Source organism: Cyrtonyx montezumae, unplaced genomic scaffold (assembly GCF_038088225.1).
Source record: "Cyrtonyx montezumae isolate F1298 unplaced genomic scaffold, pur_monq_1.0 scaffold_2, whole genome shotgun sequence".
NCBI classification, from domain to species: Eukaryota; Metazoa; Chordata; class Aves; order Galliformes; family Odontophoridae; genus Cyrtonyx; species Cyrtonyx montezumae.
This window is the reverse complement of record NW_027071936.1, coordinates 43,086,933-43,108,998: the sequence shown is the minus strand read 5'-3', so window position 1 is coordinate 43,108,998 and position 22,066 is coordinate 43,086,933. Positions and strand designations below refer to the sequence as shown.

Here is a 22,066-nt window from a genome sequence, read left to right as displayed (position 1 = left end):
CAGAATTTATCCCTACCTATCTCTACCTAAGTTTTTGCTTTACTTCTTGTGTAACTTTAGGATTCATAGCTTATGTTTATCTCTACACTTTATCTAGACCTTGAAAGAGCTGTTCTTCAAGGGACACGTATCAGTTTATTGCTGAGAATTGTAAGCATGTTCTGTCTAGATCTGGTAAATTTTTAATTCTGTGTAGGTGCTATTACCCTGTAGGTGACTAGTGATTTCTAGTACCAGTGATTTCTTTAACCTCCAAACTGCTAACTGGCGTCCGGCTATTTCAGTCAGTGAAATACCAAGCAAAATGTCAGGATGTAATTGTTCCTTTTTTACCTGTATGGTGCTGTCAGCAAACATAACACCTGAATGGCATTGATTATGCTGACTACAGATAAACTTCAAAGTAGAAACCATTCTAGGACAGCTCCAATTTCTCTGTGCTGTTTATTCAGCTTAAATATCCCAGTGCAACTTAGTAGGTTGCATGTTACTTGCTAGGCTGGAAGTCATTTTCAATGACTGTTGGCTCTGGGCTGGACCTGTCTTGCAGAATGCTTGTACACAAAGCCCACTGACTTCAGCAAGGAGCTATGCCCTCCTTGCCTGCTGGATCTTGTCTTGGCTTCAGTATGTTAGCTTTTCCTTTAATACCTTTTTTCTTTGAAGTTTAGCTCCTTCGGTCTCCCAGCACCCTGCAGTTTCCCATGAAAATTATTGTCTTCATTATTGTGAATGCCCATCCCTGGAAGTACCAGGTTGGAAGGGAAAACCTGACCTAGTGGGTGGCAAACCCTTTCCATAGCAGAGATGTTGGAACTAATCTTGAAGATCTTTAAGGCCCATTCCAGCCTAAGCCATTCTGTGATTCTGAGGTTAAACTTGGAGAAAAGCTCAAAATTAAGAGTTGCTGTAGTTGCTAACAACCGAGAAACCAAAAATAAAAGTCATTCTTGAAATCTACAGCAAAAATAGCCAGTGATATACAGTTTTGTTCATGCGAACTTCGCATGAGCTTTTGTTTTTGGTTGTTACTGGTATGTATTTTAGGGAGAGTATTGTTTTGGCTGCCTCATTACAAAAGTGTGCTTACTTTGTTTAAAATTAAAAAAAAAAACAGCTGGTTTATTCTTAGCATTTTAACATAGCTGCAACCTAGCCTGTAACAGCATCCCTGATTCAGCTTTTCCATTTCAACAGAAGGAAAATGGATAATAAATTGCAAATGACGCTTTAAACTGTTTGCATATTTATGCAGATGTTGTATATCCATACAAATGTCCATAACCCAAAATGAAGGCTCCTTATACGAGCTTGGTGCTACCTCTTGCATCTGCAAAACTCTCTGTCCAGGACATGACTGTCCCCATTACTGTAGCCATGATTTCCACAGCTGTTTTCTGAGGTTTTAGGACGAGAAAAGTCTCGTCACACATTTTAGGTGGACCTTAGAATTGGATCCAAGGTCTGACCATTTCAGACTACCATTCCTTTCTGTAAGTTTTATGCAGTTATTACTTTACACCCCCCCCCCCCCCCCTTTTTTTTTCTGATGTGGTATTATGGGAGGGGACTGTCTTTGATGAATTATTTTTCAGTCACAGAAAACACTGATACCTTGTCTCCAGTATCAGAACATGTTATCTATGTTGAAATCCCTTTCTGTAAGCTCACTCCCATTGGGAATGTCTGTGCTTTTTTGAGTGGTGGAATCATATAGGTTGGAAAATATCTTCAAGAACATCAAATCCAGACATCAACCTGACCTTCCAAGTCTCATCACTAAGCTGTATTCCTTACTGCCAAGCCCACATATCTCTTAAATCTCCTGGAATGGGAACTCCATCGCTTCCCTGAACAGCCCATTACAATGCATGACAAGACCAAGAACAGCGTGGAGCAAGGAGTCAGTCATCTCTTCTAAAGCACTTCCAGTTTCTGTTTGCATGGCAAGATGCTCCTCAGTGTGGGAGTGCCGGTAGAATTCAGTACCCTGTGCTGACTCTGAGCTTCTGTGCTCCAAATGGAGACCAAAGCCTCTGCAGATTTTAACAATTTTCAGGAAATTGTGGGTGATGATACAGTAAACATTCAAACCTAAATCTTTGTTAAAAAAGATTGCATGCTGACAAGCCCAATTAATAACATTATGAAAAGGGTTTTGAAATCAGAATAGGGACACAAGCAGTTTAATACTGATGATGCTAGATCTCATTTTGCTGATCACTGAAGTGTTTCCCCATTCTCACTTGGCATTTCACTTGCCTTTGAAATGTTGATGAACTCACAAAACGAACTGTGTAATGATGCAGGACTGATACACCTGGTTCTGATTCTTACTGTAGGAAATCTTTCTTTTGATTGTATGTTCAAGGTAAACTAGTTCTTTCTGGCACAGCTCTCCTTTATTTTTATTGATTTTCAGATTAGCAGCATTTATCAGACTTTCCATAAATGGATTTGGTCATGTTCTAAGTTTTTAGTGTATGCTAGAATTTGAGCTGAGAAAAGCATGTTATTAACCTTATTAACCTCGAGTAGGCTTTGTATATCCCAAAGCTGTTATTTCAAGCTATCTGTTATTGTAAAAGCAGTCATTTCTTTGTCCTTTGGATCTGCCAAGATTTATCATTACCTAGTTTATAAGATCTAGTGTAAAAGTCTAGCCTCAACCTGCTTCCACCAAGAGATTCTTAATGCTGAACTCATTTAATTACTCAGGGTCTGGTGCTTTACCAGTGTAAGACTCTGAATGAGAACTAAGGAGTATTTAAAGTCTAAATCCAGCAGTGTATCAGAACTGGCCTGAAAGAGACTCCTTTCTTGAGAGTATGTTAGATCAGTCTCCTATTTTGCAGCTGCGATTGTAGATTTTACTGATGATCTTTGCCAGAAGAGGTTAACAAAAGAGTAAAAGATGGTTTGTTTCAGACCCACAAAAAACTTTAGTAAGTAAAATGGAAACCTGTTTTCATTGTTAGTGTCTTGGTGCACCTCTTCTACTGACTCCCCTTTGCTGTGAGAATACCATGGTGTGTCAATGTTCTACCCCTGCAGGCAGGAGGACAGTTTGTTCTCTGCCTCCTGTCTTCACTGGACATATCTCTGACATCTCTCAGGCAGTGGCAGTAAGCTGCAAGAAATATTAAAGGTTGGGTATGTCTTAGAGCTTACTGCATCTAAGAATTTCTCTGTAAATGTTTTCTGTTTATGTTGCTATATGGCTTAAAACAGATGAACCATTCACTGTAAATCATCATTTATTACAGTGATTCAATATGATAAAAACACGTTTTGGACATTTAGGCTTCTTGGTCAAATTCTAAGGAACCAAACTTTAATTTGAAATTTCACTAGCTTTGTGCTGATGAATGTCCTAGAAATATTTTTGTTGTTGTTGTCAGACTGATTAGTTTTGGTACCCATTTCTTTCAGTTATTAACATACCATAGCTAATGATCAAACCAGCAGCTTCCCTTGCTCTGCACTGAACGTGTGTATTCTTCCAACCTGTTCCCCATTGCTCTTTGTATTTGCTATTGTCCCAACCTCGGCAAGGCTATAAAGCTGTTAAACCTCAGAGCTATTGTCTTTTGACTTGATGCTCTCCGTTTTATAGAATTAGGAGTAAGTTTTCACTAAATGATTGCCCAGCTTTATATTTTCTTAAATCACTTCTTTAGTGTCGATATTTTCTAGTGCCAGTGCATCCTATTTTTTTTTTCTTTTGACAATTTCTACTTTATAAACAGGATTTATTGCTTTTCCAAAATCATTCTAACATTTCTGGGACACATCCCCTTATTCTCTCCTCCTTCTTTCTATTTATAAAAGCTCAAAAAGCAATTAAACATTCATAAAAGGTTTCAAATTGCTGTTGACTCCAATAATGTTCAGATGTCACGAATCCTAGGAGCGTTTGTGATGGTATTCATAGTGTGGGCTCACCTTGTTCTTATACATTATTGAGTCATTTGATTTTTTGATCATTATGAGAAACTGTGCAGGGCCAAGTGGGATTTCAGTGTTAAGGCTGTTCTTAGGACATGTATTATTGATGAACTAGTAACTTCACAATAACATATAACTAGAAAGTATAATTTATTTTAATGAGTGGGGAAACAGGCATGAAAAATAGGTATTTGACTTGAAGGCAAAATATTACCAGCAATTCTTCTGAAAATTGTTTGAATAGAATCAGCTGGAACAGCGCTCTCTATTTTAATGATATAAAACTGAACAGAGAAGGTAGCTGTGTGGATCCAGTTTGGATTCACTCCAGACACAGAGCCATAAGAATGATGTGGTTTCAGGGGGCTGAATCCAACATGCAGGCAGGCACGTACCCAGGGGAAGAGGCAAATTTGAGTGAAAGAGGAGATGAGCAGCCTATGCAGATGTTCATCTGGGCTCACTGCTGGTTAATATGGAAGGTTTGTTCTGTGGCATTTCCTATGCGAACACAAAGAATGCTTTGAAAGTTGAGGCATTTTGATTCACCACAAGTGCCAAGTAATGCAGAGCAATTTCACTTCAGAGTTTCATTTTTGAAGCTGTTAATGTTAAGCTGGTATAAGGATGTTGGTTTAGTAGTGTCACATTCTAACAAACCATTTTGCATGAAGTAAAACTGGGTCTGCGTCATTACTGTGGAAGATTTTAAAAATGAAATGGATGCAAAAGTATGAACTTTTTTCTAAGTTCCCAATATTTCTTTGGCTTTATTAACTAAATGCATGCTTTACAACTGCAGTACAGAATATCTTAAAAAAAAAAAAAAAGCAGTGGGATCGTGGCTGTGCTTTGCTAAGTATTGTACTGTACACAGCCATCTTGGAGGTGGACCTCCCGCACCTTGCAGCATGTAAGGGTTTGATCCTGAATATGGCAGAGCGAAGTCACAGGGCCAAGGCCGCAGCTCCTTCCAGTGAAGTCAGCTGGTGGGCACAGATGAGCAAGAAGAGATGGGGGTACAGATCTCCTGGGTAGGGAGCAGCCCCAGCATACTTAGTTCCTGTTCCTGTAGAGATGAGGTGGAGGCAGCTGTGAATTCCCATGCGCAGCTTTGCCCCGTGCTGAATGGCACCTTGCTCACAGCCACCTGCTTTGGGTATGAATACATACGCTTATACACCACTTGAATCACAGAAAACGTGAGCATGATGTAAGCTGAAGCTGGAGCCTGTGCCCCAGCTTAGTGGTCCAATTCAGAAGCTCCCATTTGTGGGCCCGTCGGCCGTTGTTTCATGGTCAAGTGTGGTACCTGTCACTGAGGATGTTTTGTAAGGTCTGTGGAAGATACCTGGCTGCAAACTGAGGGATGAAGAAACTGCACTGGAGCTGGTAAGACTGGAAGCAGAAGGTGCAGGCAGGAGATGTTCAGCTGTTTCTAGCTGACTGTGAGACTTCAGTGCAGGATGGTAATTTCTGACTTCTAAATTAAAAGCCTTTTTGCACAAACCAGAAGAGACCAGGTGCATTTAACCGAGATCAGTATTCATCTGTGGATATTTCTACAGGGTATTTAGGCATCCTGTGCGTGACTGCACAACAGTGGAACAGCAAAATGTCACGCCTGCAATTTCTAAGGACTGGAATTGCAAATAATCCTCCTTAGGCAACCGTCGCCCACGTGCTGTCAGTGCAGGGTTTTTAGTTGTGTCCTGAAATATTTGCCTAAGTGAAGTGTTTAAGAAATTCAAAGCAGATGCTTCTTTTCAGGGAATATGGTCTCTTTTCAGTGCTCTTGAAGCTTAAGTAAATGTCTCTCTCCGTCTCTGGGTTGCACTACCTGATTGTGTTCTTCCAAGTAAATCCTGTGGATTTTATCTTTTCATTCAGGGACAGTACAGTTTTTGGGTTCTTATGACTGACCAGGTATGGAATGTATTTGTATGATTTTGTGAGAAAATAATTGCAGTTTAGTTAAGAGTACATGCACATTTTCAGAAAAGAGTAAAGAACAGATTTTATGTTGTTTTGTGAGAGCAATCAGAGTAAATTTGCTTAGTGGTAAAAATAAGCTATTTGAGATTTAGATGTGTAGTATTCAGCATCAGTTTTGTAGATGAGTGTGCACTGAAAGCGATAGACCACTGGGAAACTATTAATGATGTTTATTTAAGGTATTAAAAAAAAAAAGTACATAAATAATTAGAAAAAGAGACTTTTGTCCTGTAAGTAATGTGAGGGCTGTTAGATTTTTTTATTACCTTCCAACTAACTCATGCAAGTCTGAGCAAAAAAGTCTTTACACTTCAAAGTAATTTAAACATCTGTGTACAGTCCAGAAATGCTGAGGTTATCCTATTTCCTGGAAATATCAGGAAAACATAATTTTAAACCTTTATATATACACATACACGTTTTTCCATTGAGTCTTCAGTGGCAATTAAAAAAGACCAAAACTGTTCAAGTTCATCCCCTTCAGCACAGTGGCTTCATTGACACACAGCTCCCACTGTATGCTGCACGTGTGTTAGATCAAGAACTTGATCAGAAGATCAGGAGAGAGTAACAGGCCTCCCTTCCACCAAAACAGTTTGCAACAGATGTATGTGTCCTCATGTTCTCACTGTGGAAACAGATGCACAAATCTTTAGTTTTATGAGTAGTTTCAACATGCTGTACTAGATGAAATTCATTATTTTCTGTCAGAATTCACATGGGCATAAACTGTTCTAATTTTATCACTTGATTATGTGGAAACTCTGCACCTATTTTTACCAGATTCCTGTATCAAACTATTAGGTAACGTTTTGCAGTTGGGTAGGTAAACTTGGGCAAGAATGTTGTCCACTGAGCAACAATGAAAGAAAGACTGATCTGACTTGAATCTTTTTAGAGGTCTACCCAGTGCTATTAAAGGATTTCTTCCTTTGCCAGCTGTTCACCTGAGCCATGTTCATGATTCTGTGGCATGGGAAAGAGGTACACTCTTGTTCTGTGTGATACCTACCCTAAGCTTCTGTATTTCTTAGTGAAACTAATATCTGGGTCCATGCAGGAACCAGATACTGGGCAGTTTTAATTTCTTGGGGTACATTTGGGACATGATCTCATCATTTATTTGTGATGGTAATTTATCTTGGTAATTAATCATCTTTATAGTATACAGTCTTTATCTTGGACATAGATGATGAAAATAGATGGAAGGTTGCAAAATTGACAATTTGCAGCCCTGATGAAAACTGAAGCTGATCACTCCAAACCACAACTTAGGCAGTGAGTTCCTGTCCCTTGGTCACTCTGTGGGGGGAATAGAGAGGGAAGGGCCACCATACTGCAGCAACATAAGCCTCAAGTTGGTATTTTTGTCTGGAGTCAGAAATTTCCCTGGAGTATTTCTGTGCTGCTTCCGTGTGGAGAAAGGGCTCATTTGGGAGATCTGTCTTGTTTTGCTCATACTCTTTTTCTTTTTTTTCTCCCTCTTTTTGTTTTTCAGCAACAATTGGCCAAGAATATAAAATTTGGGCAGCCTCCACAAATGACAATTTCTGGGAGGACGATGGGGGAGGCATATGCTAGTGTAGAAGAGGATGTGTTTCTCGGTAGCCTCATGGAGATTGACTCTCAGCAGGACACAGTGCTCCCAGAGAGTGGTAATAAAGTAAGCACTTTAAATTGATGTTTTCATGGCTTTACAGTGATGATAAACCAGTAAAGTTCATCAGGGCATAACAGATGTCTCCAGCAAGGCAGAGCCAGGCTCAGCAGCTGCTGTATGTGGGTGGGATCACTCAGCTCATGCTTCTTGGGCTGGTGAGAAGTGTGTGCTCTTGGCTTCCTGTGTTAGGTCCCATAGTGTTGCCAATCTGAGCGTCTGCTCTGAACCTCCAGCAAAGCACGTGTTACTCACAGGGGTAGTAGACTGGATTTTTAACTCTGACTGAATATGTCTTGAAATATGGTTTTCCCAGCATAGGACGTTGTGCACAGCATCTGTGGTAAAACTGAAAATTATTGCAAAACGAGAGAGGTATGGAGACTAAATCCCTAAAATCACAGGAGTTGTAGTAGGGAGACAGAGGTTCAGGCCTCTCTTTCAGATATTATGGAAACAGAATTAATGCTGCTTTGCATAGCTCTTTCATAACATAGAAGGAGTGAACATCTGCATTCCCAGGAGGTCACAGTTCAAAGTATACAGGCAGATACCAACAAGTCAGTGCTAGGTTGCTGGAGTGCTCAGCACTTTGTTTTCTCCTGCTGAGCACTGCTTGCTGCGTGCTTTATAAGAGACTTCTGCATGGTAGCTTGCTTGGTTTCTGTTCCAGTCTCTTCTGTTGGTCTTGTAGCTGCTCCATGTGCTTCTGTGTGTGGGTCTGGGGGGAGCTGGTGGCTGGGACCACGTAGTGCTTCAAGCTTCTCATGCTGGCTTTGTGACTTCTGATTTTCCTAAATTGGATCAGCGGCAAGACTTATATTTAACCCATATTTTTTTTGCTTTGTACTATTAATCTGTTCAAAAGAAAAAAATGTACGTTTTCATGTGCACCTTGTGTCATGGGATCCAAATATTCACTAAGTGATGAAATAATACTGTGATATAATGATTAAAACATATTTCTGGATGCATTTCAACTGCTGTGCAACAATGTGCAGTTCAACTGCTTCAAATGCTGCTTCAACTGCTGTGCCTTAAAATCCCTTTCTGTGAGATGGCTTCAAGCAGGACAGTAGTTAGGGAGCCCTAGCAGCAGTAGACTAAGGTCACCCTGCAAAAAACAGGAGTTGCTGAGAATTCTTGGGCTGCAGCTCTGTGCAGCAGAGCAGATGCCTGGCTGGGTACAGACGGGCTGTTAGTTTTTGCTGGGCCTAGATCAAGAGAAAATACAGTTAAATAAGAGCTGCCTGAAATCCTGCAAAGTTGTGCTCTTTCATTTGAACCCAGTAATCTCATGAAGGAAGCATGTTCCTCCTTCTGTAGCGTCCAGTAGCAGCAATTCCCTCTTGTTGACAGTAGTGACTGAAGGAGCAGTGAGAAAATGATAGTATTTAAAAACAAGAATTCTTTATCCAGCAGTCCTGCAGTGACAGGAGGTAAGACTGAAGAAAACCAAGCCTACTATAACTGTGTGATTTTACAAGTTCTTTGAGCCACATTTATTAGATTCTGTACGTTTTAATATCCAGCTGCGCTAATGTTGTTTTCTAGTCAGCTGACACTCCAGATCTGTTGAGAACAATGAATTTGCCTGGAACAGGACAAGTGGAAGAAAAGGTAACAAAACTTTTGAGTTACTTTCCAGTTTAAGCTATCAGAAGTTGGTTTTTGCTTTAATATGCATTTCTTTGTTTTTGTGATCATCATCCAAGATCTTGTGAACATTGCGTGGTTTTGGGGATAGTAAATAAGCAATTACTAAGATTGTGAAATCTGTTTCTGTAGTGAGAGGTGATTGCAGGAACAGCAGAACTCAGTCTCTGCTGGTCCTACAGCATTCCTGCTTTTGATGTATTAGTCACAGAGCCATCATTTTTCTAAGTACTTTTACTACTCTGTTATGTCTACGTGTAATTCAATAAGTGTATGTAAAGTGTTCCATCAGCTTTAAGTAATTTCTTCCCTAATTAGCATATGTTTAACCTCAGAAAACTGCCGGGCTGCCTTGAAAACAGTGTGAATGACTTTGTTTCCTTAGAGAAAATGTTTTCTCCCTTCTTTTTTTCTGTCTTCTTTTTCCACTGGGGTTGTGCCAAACGCAGATCGCAGGATGATAGCACAGTGTTTGATGAGAGACTGTGATTCCAGGCTCACCCTTACATGTCTAGGTATCCAGTTCCCCTGTACTCAGGCCCCTTGTCTCATTTAATCACTTCGCTTGTATTTGTAGCTTCTGAACCAAAACGTTTGAAGTGCAACAGGAAAAGCACCAAAGCCAGCATTCCCATACTTCATTTTTTGTTGTTGCTTGGTGCTACCTTGGACATCTCCACATGGCTGTGGAGGGAAGCTTGTCTGGAGGCACTGTCTGAGACCCACAGTCATCTCCCACACAGACAGTACGGCTCTGTAGCTGCTCTATCATAATGCTTAGACAAATCATTCTGATTTACTCTTCCTAAAGTGTATCATCTCATTTGTTTAAAGATGCACGTTTTTCAATAAGCAAACTTTAAAATGTCCTTAGGGATGCTGCTGAAAACTCTGCCTTCACCTTCGTCATTCCCAGCAGCTTATGAGCAGAGCTGACCTTTTTTTTTGTGAAAAACATTAGTTAGAATATTCTAAGTAATTTTTTTTTAGTGAAAAATATGAAAATTTGTGTGGTTCTGGAAACAGGAAAATGTTTAAAGCCGTACAAAGTTTATAACTTCTGTAATGGAAAAATAGGGTTTTAGATAACAAATTGCTAGTTATAAGCTAATAGTTCCTTTGAAATAAAAATTAAAGTTTTGTGGTTTGTTTGTTTTGATGTTGTTTAAATGAAGCAAGCAGCTTAATGGAGGCTTCTCGTGTTTGTATCACAAACAGGTAACTCCAGTCAAGTCATCCCGGCCAAAGAGACAGTTTTCCTGTTCTGGCACAATTGAAACTATCAATCTGGATGCAGTTCCCCAGGCCGTTGCTCGTCTAGACAACAGTGCAGCTAAACACAAGCTGTCTGTAAAGCCAAAAAAGCAGAGAATGTCCAGGAAGCACAAGAGATTAACAAAGGTATTGAACCTTCGGTGAAATAACAAGAGGAGGAGGTTGCGTTTGAAGCTGAGTACAAAATAGCAATAAGTGAGTTTGCCTTGAGTAGCAGTAGAAGGAGGACTGCCTTAAGATGTAATTAATGTCATTAGAGATAGCTATTGAAAGCTTCTTGGACATATAGTGTGTCTTCAGGCCAAAACAAAATAGGTGATTATTTCATTTTGTTTGGAAATCACGATAAAGACCTAAAGATGAAACCATACCTGGAGAATAAGATGCAACAAGGTTTTAATATTGCTGGCTGAAACAAAAGCTGTTTAAATCTGAGGTACTTCTTTTAGGATTCTAGACTCAAGAGTTAACTTTCTGATTGTGGCTAGTCTAGTTAAAATAAATAATAAACATTAGGACATAATGGTCTGAAGCTTTTGGAAAAAATGGTGCAGGTTCTGACAGTGCTGCCATCATTGTCTTACAGGAAAGAAAAAGACATGAGTAATGCAGCTCTTTCTACAGCTTTGAAAGGGAGTTATCAAGTTATGTCAGGTTTTCATCCTGACGTCTCAGCATTTGTAAATGGGACTATTCAACTAATACAACTTATGGGAGAAGCTGCTGACCCTTCTTATCTATCCACTCTTACAATGAAGAAATTAAATTTAAGCATTTAGTTTATGTTTTTGGTAAACTGGAGCCAAATAATGTCTGTACCGATGGGAGCTGGGCAGGGCATTAACCCAGCCGTTTTCCTCATGGCAAGTGCTGGGCAGCGCTGTTCAGGTGCAGCTCATCTTTGTTACAAAGAAGTAAGCTGTGAAAAAGATCTGCCTTCTGTTTATTGCAGGTACTGCACCTACCTGTCAGCACTCGGGGGCAAATGTGTGGCACCAGGCAGCAGTTGGCATGTGCCTTACAACAGTACAGCATTGCTAGGCAGCCCTTAGAATCAGCCACTCAGTTCACTGTGGCCAGGCTTTGAGAAAAGCAACCAAATTCTGCTTCCCTGAGCACTGTTCTTCCCTGATTAGCATTGCAGAGCTCCTTTATGATCACAGGTAGATTTGCCACGAAAGAGCTGGCAAAACAAATGCCCCGAGGCAGGTTCTTATTATTTCAAGCTTTAGGAACACAGATCTAATAGAACAGGGTATGGAACTTTGCTGTATTCCTCAGCCTTCTGAAATGGCAGATCTCAGCCTGGATTAACTCAGGTACTCCTAATAGCAACTGTTAATTTAACGTTGGACTGTTAGCACTGTTGGGATGTTTTCTTTCTTACAAAGGCTATCGCCTGTATAGGTGAGAGGCACAGTATTTGTGAAGAAATTAACTATAAATTGAGATTACCTGTGTTGGTTCCAGGTCTGAGTCATTGTCTTTAAAGAAAAGACATTATCTTGCATTTGCAAGCTATAGTTTTTTCACTGTAAAGAATAACAAGCCAGTAGGCAATATTAAGTAACTCTATACTTGTCTCTCTATTTTAGGGATCACAGAGCTTAACGATAACAGAATTTGAGCCAGAAGATCTAGAAACTGAGCTGTTTGTAGACAGATACCCAGGTTTTAATAGACATGTCATGGCAGACAAGATAATCCAGAACAGAGATGAGCCAAAGCAGCTTCAGCTGGCAGAGGAGAAAAGAATTGAAGATCACTGGGGGATCCTTGAAGCTGAAAAGATAAGGCAGATTGTAGAAATGGAAGAACAAAGAGAACTGGACGAAGAAAGGTGCCAAGAGCTGGAGGAGCAGATGCAAAAAGAGCAAGAGAGAAAGGACAGTGAAAAAGAGAGTAGTCAGTATCTCCTGGAAGGAGAGAGACCCTTGAAAATTGAATTGCAAAGCCAGGAAGAGGAGCAAAGATTGCTGAAGGCAGAGAAGAGGCAAGAGCTGGAGGACCAGACGTGCCAGGAGCTGGAAGAGCAGAGACAGAAGGAGTTGGAGGAGCAACAGAGACGGGAACTGGAGCAGCAGAAGTGTGAGGAACAGGATGAGCAACAGAATCAGGAACTGGAGGAACAGAAGCACCAGGAATGGGAAAAACAACAGAGACAGGAGCTGGAAGAACAAAAGCACTGGACATGGGACAAACAGCAGAGACAGGAGATGGAGGAACAGAAGTATCAGGAGCACCGACAAGAGCTGGAAAAGCAGAAGCACTGGGAACAGGAGGAGCAACGAAGACGAGAGCTGGAGGAGCAGAAATGCTGGGAACAGGAACAACAGAAACAGAAGCTGGAGGAACAGAAGCAGTGGGAACTGGAGGAGCAGAAGAGACAAGAGCTAGAGGAACAGAAACACCAGGAACTGGAAGAACAGAGGCACAAGGAACTGGAGGAGCAACAGAGAAAAGAGCTGGAGGAGCAGAAGAGGCTAGAGCTGGAAGAACTGAAGCAACATGAGACTGAGAAATGGTGTCAGGAGGAAAGGGAAAGAAACCAGCTGGAGGAACAGAAAGAACTAGTGGAACAAAGTAAGGAAGAAAAACAGAGACGACAGCTAGAAGAGAAGGAGGTTGCAGAAGCTGAAATAAAACTGAAGCAGGAGAAAGAAGCTGAGGGCCTCAACCAACAGAAGAAAGAGGAGGATGAAAAACAGCATTTAAAGGAGAGAGAAAAGATAGAGGAAGAGCAACCTCAGCAGCTACTGGAGAAGAAACAGAAACGGGAGGAGCCGAGAAAACACAAGCTCACAAAACAAATGCACTTGGAAAGTACAGACATTGTGCAGCAAGATGAACTGAAGCAGCAAAAGGAACAAGAGTGGAACAAGCTGGAAGAGCAGGAAATAGACACAGAAGGACAAAATCTTAATCAACAAGAAAAATCCTTGGAGCAGGATAAGAATCAGATGTGTTCTGGAGAGGCTGACAGGAATCCAGCAGATGACAAGCTCCAGGAAAAGTCAAGACCCCAAAAAGTCAAACAGCCAGAAAAAGGGAATAAAACAGCAGAAGAAATCTTAGCCCAGAAACTGAAGAGAGAAGTTGACGCTCAAGAGCAAAAGCGAATAGGGGAAGAACTGAGGTGGCAAGAGGTAGATGAACGACAGACTGCATCCAGATCCTTCACATTTCAGGTGTCTTCTGGAGATAAACAGATCATATTTCAGAAAGTAAATCTGAGTCCAGTCATGCCTGCCAAAGGAGCTGGACTCTCTTCTCCATCCGTCAAAGATAGCAGGATGCATGGCTCCAGCAAGGGCTCTCACACGCTCCCTTCATCTGTGTGTGTTCCCCATACAGCTATTCTGGTTACTGGAGCACAGCTGTGTGGCACAGCAGTTAACTTGAACCAGATTAAGGACACTGCTTGTAAATCGTTGCTTGGCTTAACAGAAGAGAAAAAAACTGTAGATATTCCTTCACCAGAGAAGGCCCAGAAAAAATCTCCAGGTCCCAAACCCAGCAACAGTAAAATGAAATACACACAAGAGACATTGGACCAAGCCACGTTAGCTGAGTGGGCCTCTATCCGTTCTAGAATCTTAAAGAATAAAGAAAATGGCAAATACAATGAGAAAGACAGAGTAAGTGTCTGCAGGCACAGTGATGACTGGACGCCCCGAGGACGAGGTTCTCCCCATGGTAACCTGAGGAAAACCCTGTCTGCAAATGCAAAGTTCTCGATAACGCCAGCATGGCAGAAATTTTCAGAAGCTTCCAAAACCAATTCAGGCGCTGAGAATATAAGTGCAGCAAAAGGCCATGAAAAAGTGGCTGTGGGAAGAAACACGGGTTCATCCGCTGAGTCAAATGAGGATGTGGTATCCACTTTTAAGGGTAGCTTATCTGAAGTAGCTAAAGAGAAAACAGAAACCCACGGTGAAATTACAGACAACACGGAAGGTTGTAAATTTGCAAAAGATCTTCCGTCTTTCCTCGTTCCGAGTTTCCCTCATTCTCCAGGTAAAGAATTACCTCACTCAGAGCTTCCAGGTGCTCTGGAAAATCAGCAGAATAACAGCACAAAAAAGCCAGATAAACCAGCTCCAAATGGAGAAGAAAATGTTTCTCCTTTTGGGATCAAGTTACGGAGGACAAACTATTCTTTACGTTTCCACTATGATCAACAGGCGGAGCAGAGGAAAAAGAAAAGATACAGTGCGGGAGATAGTTTTGATGGTGTGCCTGACCCACTACTCACCACAGAAGGGGAAAAGGAATCTGCTGTTTTTGCTCCACAAGAGAGTACATCCCCTGGCACGGGGAAGAGGAATGTCCACGGGAATTTAAAAGACTCAAAAGATTCTTCAGTTACTGTATTGGAGATTTCACAACCAGCGGGCACACCACTGCCAGCCACCAGCCAGGGTGCTTTACCTCCTCATGAGAAACCAGCATGCAAATCGCTGGTCCCACAGAAACCCGCTTTAGCTCCAAAGCCTGCCAGCCAGACACCTCCATCATCTCCTCTCTCCAAAATGAACCGATCAAACCTGGCTGACACACCAGGGCGGAGGTTTGTTAAGGCTGAATCGGAAGGTAGTTGGAGAAAAGATGACAGAGCAGTGCCTCCTGTAGCACTGAACGACAGCAAAAATGAAGAGGAAGAAATCAGAGAAAAGAAGTCATTTTTCCCATCTCTAAGTATTCCCTGGAGAGAAAAAAATGACAAAAAGCCCGAGCCATTGAAGAAAGGTATGTACTTTTAGAAAGTCATTTAGCAATTGTCTGCACTTCCAGAATGAGATCATCAGAAGAAATCTGGTCTTAAGCTATAATTTTTACCTGACGTATTATGTGTGGAGTGCCACTGCTTTGCATAGGGCTGTCAGAATGAATGAGACTTCCCATCTCCACAGCTTAATTCGGACACACACAAACTCGGTGCGCCCAGCATGTCCTGCTTCAGAAAGTGGAGGTGGTGACAGAAGTGTGTGTTTTTCTTGCTAGAGATGTTATCTAGTTAGGGAAATATGGACTTGTGCTCTGTGTGCAATGGTGCCATCAGAGCAGAGATGGTCACTTTTACAATATGCATCATATTGTATCTGTTTTTGGGGAGAATAGTGTCTAGCTTAAGAAGGAAATAAGATCTAGCTGCCCTTGCAGTACCTGTCCTGGGCAAATTGTCTACAAACCTACAGCACAGCACAAGGCTGTGCTTCAGCAGCACTCCTCAGCAGTGGAAGTACAGCAGCCATGGTGGCTCTTCAGAGGAATGCTGAAAGCCCTGGGTCTGGAAATAGCACTCAGTATAAATGGAAATAGTACCTTGTCAGTGTGAGGCCAAGAATTCTACAGTTATTTGGGAAATCCCTTTTTTAACCCATTCTTGACTTTTGTAAGCATCAAGACTTCTAAAGCTGTGTCTCAGCAAACTGCTGTGTACTGTTACTGCGAACACAGATAACACTTTTTCATTTTTAAATGAGGACTTTGGAAACTATTTGGAGGCACAGCTGCACTGTGGGAGAGCAGGACCTGGGTCCTTTGAATGTTCCTGTGCTCTGCAGGAGAACCTTTGTACCCACAGTGCTGCTCACAGGGCCCCTTCAGTGCCACACAGAGCTCTGTACTGACTACAAGACCTGATTTTGTACGAGATGCTTGTTGGCAGAGATGCTTTTAGCCTCAAATGCTTTTTGCAAACACCAGTAAGGATGTTTAAAGGTAGTTATGTGGGATCAGGTGTTTTGGCTGCTAGTTTCAATGAAGCTTTTCAAGTAATTGCTTAAATAAAGCCTGATTTGTTTCTGGGAATAGCCAAAGGCAACAAGAGCATGAAAGGAGTAATTCAGGTTTTGCTGTCTCTGTCCCAGTTTAGTGGAGGTTCAAGATAGCTTTGGAAAATCCAGAAAGCTCTTTTGCTGCAGAAGGAAAGGTTACATCCACCTTTCATTGCTCTTGAATCACCACACTGAATGAGAAATCAACTGATGCTCAAATAGCCATTAAAAAATATATATATATATTACGAGGTAGCATTTATCAGAGTGAGTACCGAACTTTCAATTTGGCTGAATTATGAGAGCGCTGAATTAGCTCTTATTCTTGAGGCATGAAAAACTCCTTCAGAATCTGGCTCACAGTTCCTGACGGTCTGTGAGTGGCAGAGAAGTCCATGAGCTTAGCCTCCGAGTTTCACAAGGTGGCTAAGTTGTTCTGGTTACTTGAGGCAATTGGTGTCTGTTACTTAACCAGTTATTTTCATGTTTTCTTACAGAAAAGCCAGTCCTCCAGAGCAGACACTCTTTAGATGGCTCTAAATTGATGGAAAAGGTTGAAGCTTCACAACCGCTGTGGATTACATTAGCACTGCAAAAGCAGAAGGGATTCCGTGAGCAGCAAGCTACTAGGGAAGAGAGGAGACAAGCCAGAGAGGCAAAGCAAGCAGAGAAGCTGGCTAAAGAAAATGTAAGTATCTTTAAAAATAGTGATAATGTCATTAAAAGAATTGGCTAGTCATTTTTACATCAAGTATTTGTGCATGCGGCTGGTTTGTAAGACTGCATAACTAAGTGGGCAGAAAGCAGCCTTAAGGTCTGGAGTTCTGCAAATCTCCAGTAGAAAGTAATGTGTAACATCGTGACAATCTTTGTATAAACTCTGATGCTCTAGTATCAGGGGAGTTAATGGTAATCATAAGCATGCCCGCTGTGCAGCTAGCACAGCAGAAAAAAGGTATGGAACATGTTTCCTTCAGAGGTTGAGTACTGCAATACTCTTTTTTGGGTGAACGTTAATGTTGGAATTCTATCATAATACTTTGATACAGTATGAATGAGTGAAAGAAATGCACCCTTCTTCACAGTGCAGGTGATGGAGTCTCCTTCTCTGGAGACATTCAAGACCCACCTGGATGCCTACCTGTGCAACCTGGGCTAGGGAGCGGCTTTGGCAGGGGGTTGGACTCAATCATCTCTACAGGTCCCTTCCAACCCCACAATTCTGTGATATGAACTGTCATATGAAACTTTCCAGTGCTTAAGAGACTATGCAAGCAGCAGTGCTGTATCTAGACGCCATGGATGGAGAAAGGGAAGCTGTGTGGATGGCAGTCTTTTTTAATGTCTGTTATGAGATCTACACTTCTCACAGACAGATCCATAGTCAGAGACAAATATAACTGGTGGAAGAAAACAGCAGTGGGTGTGAAGTCACCCTGTTCCTCTGTGCTGTATAACAGGTAGGGTGGTTCAAACTGTTCAATATTTTGACTGAAGTGACAAAAGGAAAAAAAATTCTTTCTGCTGCTTTCTTTTACAAGCTTTAATAACCATTACTTTTAGAAGTATCAGTATTCTTTGCCTGAAAGAAAGGCAGAGGAATGGACAAGCAGTGAATGAAAGACACCTCTTACTTGTGGCTGCCTCATGACAGACTGCTTCTCATTTCCTACTTTTCCTCTTCCTAGGCTGCTCTAAGTAATCAATCAGATAATAAAAGCAGCAGCAGCAAAACGAGCACACTGCAGAAATCCACACCTCAGGAAGGGGAGAAGAAAATTGAGACGGCTGTGTCAAGACTAGAGCGAAGGGAGCAGCTGAAGAAGTCCAACACCCTTCCAACTTCTGTGACAGGTACAGTGAGAGACTCCTCTTCACTCTGGGAATATATGGTTTTAGAAGGGGCACTGCATGTTTTTGAGAATGACTTAATTTCTCTCTCCCACTACCCCTAGAATTACAAATGCATTTGTGTTCAGCACAACTTGCTGCAGCATCATCATCATTTTAACTAGGTTCTCCGGGTTATTCAGGTTGTTCAGAATTGTTTCAGATCAACTTGAAAAATAATAATAATTAAAAACAAAACAAAAACAAACAAACAAAAAAATCCCCAAGAAATTAGGCTTTTTCCCCAAGCCATATGCAGCAAGTATTTCTGGAACAAAAATGGTGAACTTCAGGGAACAGCAAATCAAGTAAGTTACAACTGCAGTATTATTTTGCCTTTAGATTGAAGGCTGGCTCCGAGTGCAAGTGGTGCTGAACACTACAAAATGCCTCTGTGTGGCAAATAAGGCATGTCGTGTTCCCATGCCTCCCCAGCTGAAAAGGAGAAAAACTCCCAGGCATACATGGAATGAGCACTCATTTAATTCAAAAATACAAACATTGATTACATTAAATTGAGTGTACCCTGTCATTTTGAATTTAGGGTTTTTCCTCTCTCAGTCAAGTACCTGGCTTGGACAGCTGGAACCAGAACTTAATCCTTCACTTGTCACTTAGATAAACTGAAACAATTGTATATTTCAAAGGCAGGAACAGTAAAACAGATACTTCCCAAAGGTCATGGTATTTTGTTGTAACTGTTCTAATGAGAGTTCTAGGCCAAAGATAGGTAAAGATTAAACCTTTTTATAAGCTACGCTGTAAATAATGTGGGCTTCTTTTAAAGTAAATACAGATATCAGCTGAATTTCAGGAGGAAATTCAGGAGGAATCAGATTTTGAATTGTCTTGAAGGGAAAGCCTAGAAGTGTGTTGGCTGTAAAGGAAATGGTGACTGGAGATCCATGTGATCGCTGTCTACAGTTGGAGTCAGGCAGCCACTGTCAATGTCACAAATATAACAGAGGCCAGTATTTCTTCACTATGAATGATGACACATTAACTGGTGTTTCCTAGTTAGTAGAGCAGTGTAAGCAGAAGACCAGGCTGGAAATTATTTCAAATAGGTTTGCTGAATTCTCCTCTAATGGCTTTTAAAAAATAATTGAAAAATGTGATACACTTCAGATTTGCACTTCAGTCTTCTGCAGCAGGCACTGCTAAGAGTACAGCCTTTAAAAGAGCATAAATTACTATAACCTTTAAAATTATTGTCTTTTCAAAGTGTCTGCTGACAGCAGTGGCTGCTGCTGCTGTTTGTTTACTACTTACAGGTAATAATGCATCATTTAAATTATACTAAAAAATATGATTTTTGTAATTTCTGTAATTAAAAGTTTTAAAAGTATTCAAAACATGAGAATGCATCTAAAAGTAGCTTGGACTGAGTAAGAACATTTAACAAAGCTTCTGAAAAAGGAAATTCTGCTCCTCCTTATCTGATCATTATGCAAATAAGTGAGATTTAACAAACAGGGTTGGAAATAAGTATTGTGTTAAATGAGAACGCCATAGAAATGAAATCTCTGAAATCTTCCAATAAAGTACAGGGTTCACAACTAAAACTTGTTTTGTGTCCTCCTCCCCACAGTGGAAATTTCAGATTCTGTTCCACCAGTGCCACTGACAAAAGAGGTGGCCAAGAGGTTCTCCACACCTGAAGCTAACCCTGTGTCAACAGAACCGGCCTGGCTTGCACTAGCCAAGAGGAAAGCAAAGGCCTGGAGTGACTGTCCACAGATCATCAAGTAAACTGTTAAGCGACATCTCGATTGCTGCCTATTAACTGCTTTCTTTTTATTTATTCAGCTTTTAAACACGTGACAAAACTGAAATTGCATGTATTGGAGGACTGGAAACTGAACCGATTACCATTCTGCTCTAGCTCACTGTAAGGCCTATTCAAGTCACATATTCCATTGCTTTGACAAGTAGCTAAGTGAGGTTGCAACAAATTTCAGAGCCAGTGTCTCTCAAAAATTCAAGAATGCTCAGATACTGGATGTCAATTTTAGCCAGCATCGTAACAAGGGGCAGAACTTCAGGAGCTCCTCAAATCCTCTTGAATTTGGTTCTGGAATTTTAGATCTCTGCAGTTAGGTGGAAATCTCAGAAAAGTTTTTCAACAGTCCACTGCTGAAAATTAATGCAAGATGCATGTTCCCTCGTCTTACTTCTAAATTTTCTTCAGTGTTAAACTGTATGAACTGTCAGTAGTTCTACCTGCTATTTAAAAGTGTCTTACCTAATGAAGAATGGTGGCAGACTTCTTTCCACCTGCAAATGATAAATAAGGTGGTACCGTTCAAATGCTGAGGTAATGTTTTTTTCCTCATAGGATTATTGTGTGACGTTAACATTCCCTTAGTCCTAAGAAGGAAAGAATTGATCCAACTTCACAAAAAATTACTAGTTAAACCGAAGCCAGCAAGTTTTCAGAAAGGAGCCTCTACTCTGCAACTACCTGAAAGGAGGTGGCAGCAAGGAATGTCACTCTCTCTTCTCAGGTGACGAATGGTAGCACGTGACAGAGCAGTCTCAAGCTGCACCAAGGAGGCCTTACCTTGGATTTTAGGAAGAATTTTGTCACAGAACGGGCTGTCCTGGGAAGCGGTGGAGCTGCCATTGCTGGGGCCATTTAAGAGATGTGTGGACACGGCAGCAAGTGACAAGGCTTGGGGATGGGCCTTGGTGGGTCACACTGATGATTGGACTTGGCGGTCTTGAAGGTTGTTTCCAAGCTGGTGATTCCGTAAGCCAGGGAGCCAGTGCTTACTGTGGTTGTTTGAGTGCATTGCTGTCGCTTAGCCAACTTAAGAGGCAGAAGATGGCAGCTGCAGATTAAAACTTCAAATCATGCAATCGGGACTAAAGTAAGTAAAACCATTGCTGTGCTCCTCTACCTACAGAGTTGGTGTCAGGAAGTTCCCACAGGAGTAAGACTGCATAACTGGAGTTAACTGAAACCTGAAAGCTAGGTCAGTGAGCAGCTCTAGAGTTTCAGCTCTGCATGCCTCCTGGTCTTACTTCACATGCAACTCTGGGTACTTCATGTAAACTTCTGTACTTTGACCAACACAGACAGCACACTTCACAAGAGATTACTTACCCTCCTTCAGTGAGTGCTGACTTACAGCCCACAACTCACCCACTGCGGCAGATACTTTATTACTTCTCTGTTCCTAAAACAGTGGTGTTCACTCCCTCTCTCTTGCAAAAAAGGATAAAGCTCATTAAATAATAAAGAATTTATTATCCTTAACATCCCACAGAAATAGCTACGTCTATATTTTGAAAAGTCACCGTAGTTAACAAGTCTGTAATGTGCCCAACAAGGTTCCACAAGGCAGGATTTAACAAATTTGCTGATCTTCTAGTAGTGGTAAGGCTCAAAGGCACTTTAAGCCCAAAACATGATAAAGGGTGATAATTCTGATGGAAAGAAGTTGCATCGTTATAGAATGAAACCACATGCATTTTATGGAAATACTTTACTTTAACCAAACTGCTGTATGCAGCATGAGCAGTTGCACTTTACATTATGCAGAAAACAACAAAATGAAATCTGCCATGAACTCCCATTCCAAGAATCAAAAAGGTCTTGTCAGTAAAATCATTACTGAATACCCTATTTTCAATCAGAAAGCAAAGGTTTGCTACCATGGTTACAACAGCACAAACACAAAGGACACAGTAGGTAAGAGATGATTAGAACGGCACCAAGATGGCTTTCTTGAGCCTCTTAAGCCATCACTTTTGCTCAGTTTCATATTTAAAATGTGAACCTGTAAAGTAACTTTTGTTCCCTTAATGTAAGTATTTAGAATGTTTTATACAGAGATGAGGCAATGCTTAAATACTTGGA

The 22,066-nt window shown here is 41.1% G+C and overlaps 1 protein-coding gene across 1 annotated transcript in view; it reads left to right on the top strand.

The window, feature by feature from the left end:
• The window catches only part of CRACD (capping protein inhibiting regulator of actin dynamics), a 53,977-nt gene extending 33,796 nt beyond the window's left edge, over positions 1-20,181 (top strand). The window contains exons 5-11 of the mRNA XM_065737009.1: positions 7,442-7,606; positions 9,155-9,220; positions 10,475-10,657; positions 12,127-15,280; positions 16,809-16,999; positions 18,000-18,165; positions 19,793-20,181. Coding sequence (XP_065593081.1) covers positions 7,442-7,606; positions 9,155-9,220; positions 10,475-10,657; positions 12,127-15,280; positions 16,809-16,999; positions 18,000-18,165; positions 19,793-19,953 — 4,086 coding nt within the window. The 3' untranslated portion in view covers positions 19,954-20,181. The remainder of the gene's footprint in view (positions 1-7,441; positions 7,607-9,154; positions 9,221-10,474; positions 10,658-12,126; positions 15,281-16,808; positions 17,000-17,999; positions 18,166-19,792) is intronic.
• Positions 20,182-22,066: the final 1,885 nt, after the last annotated feature.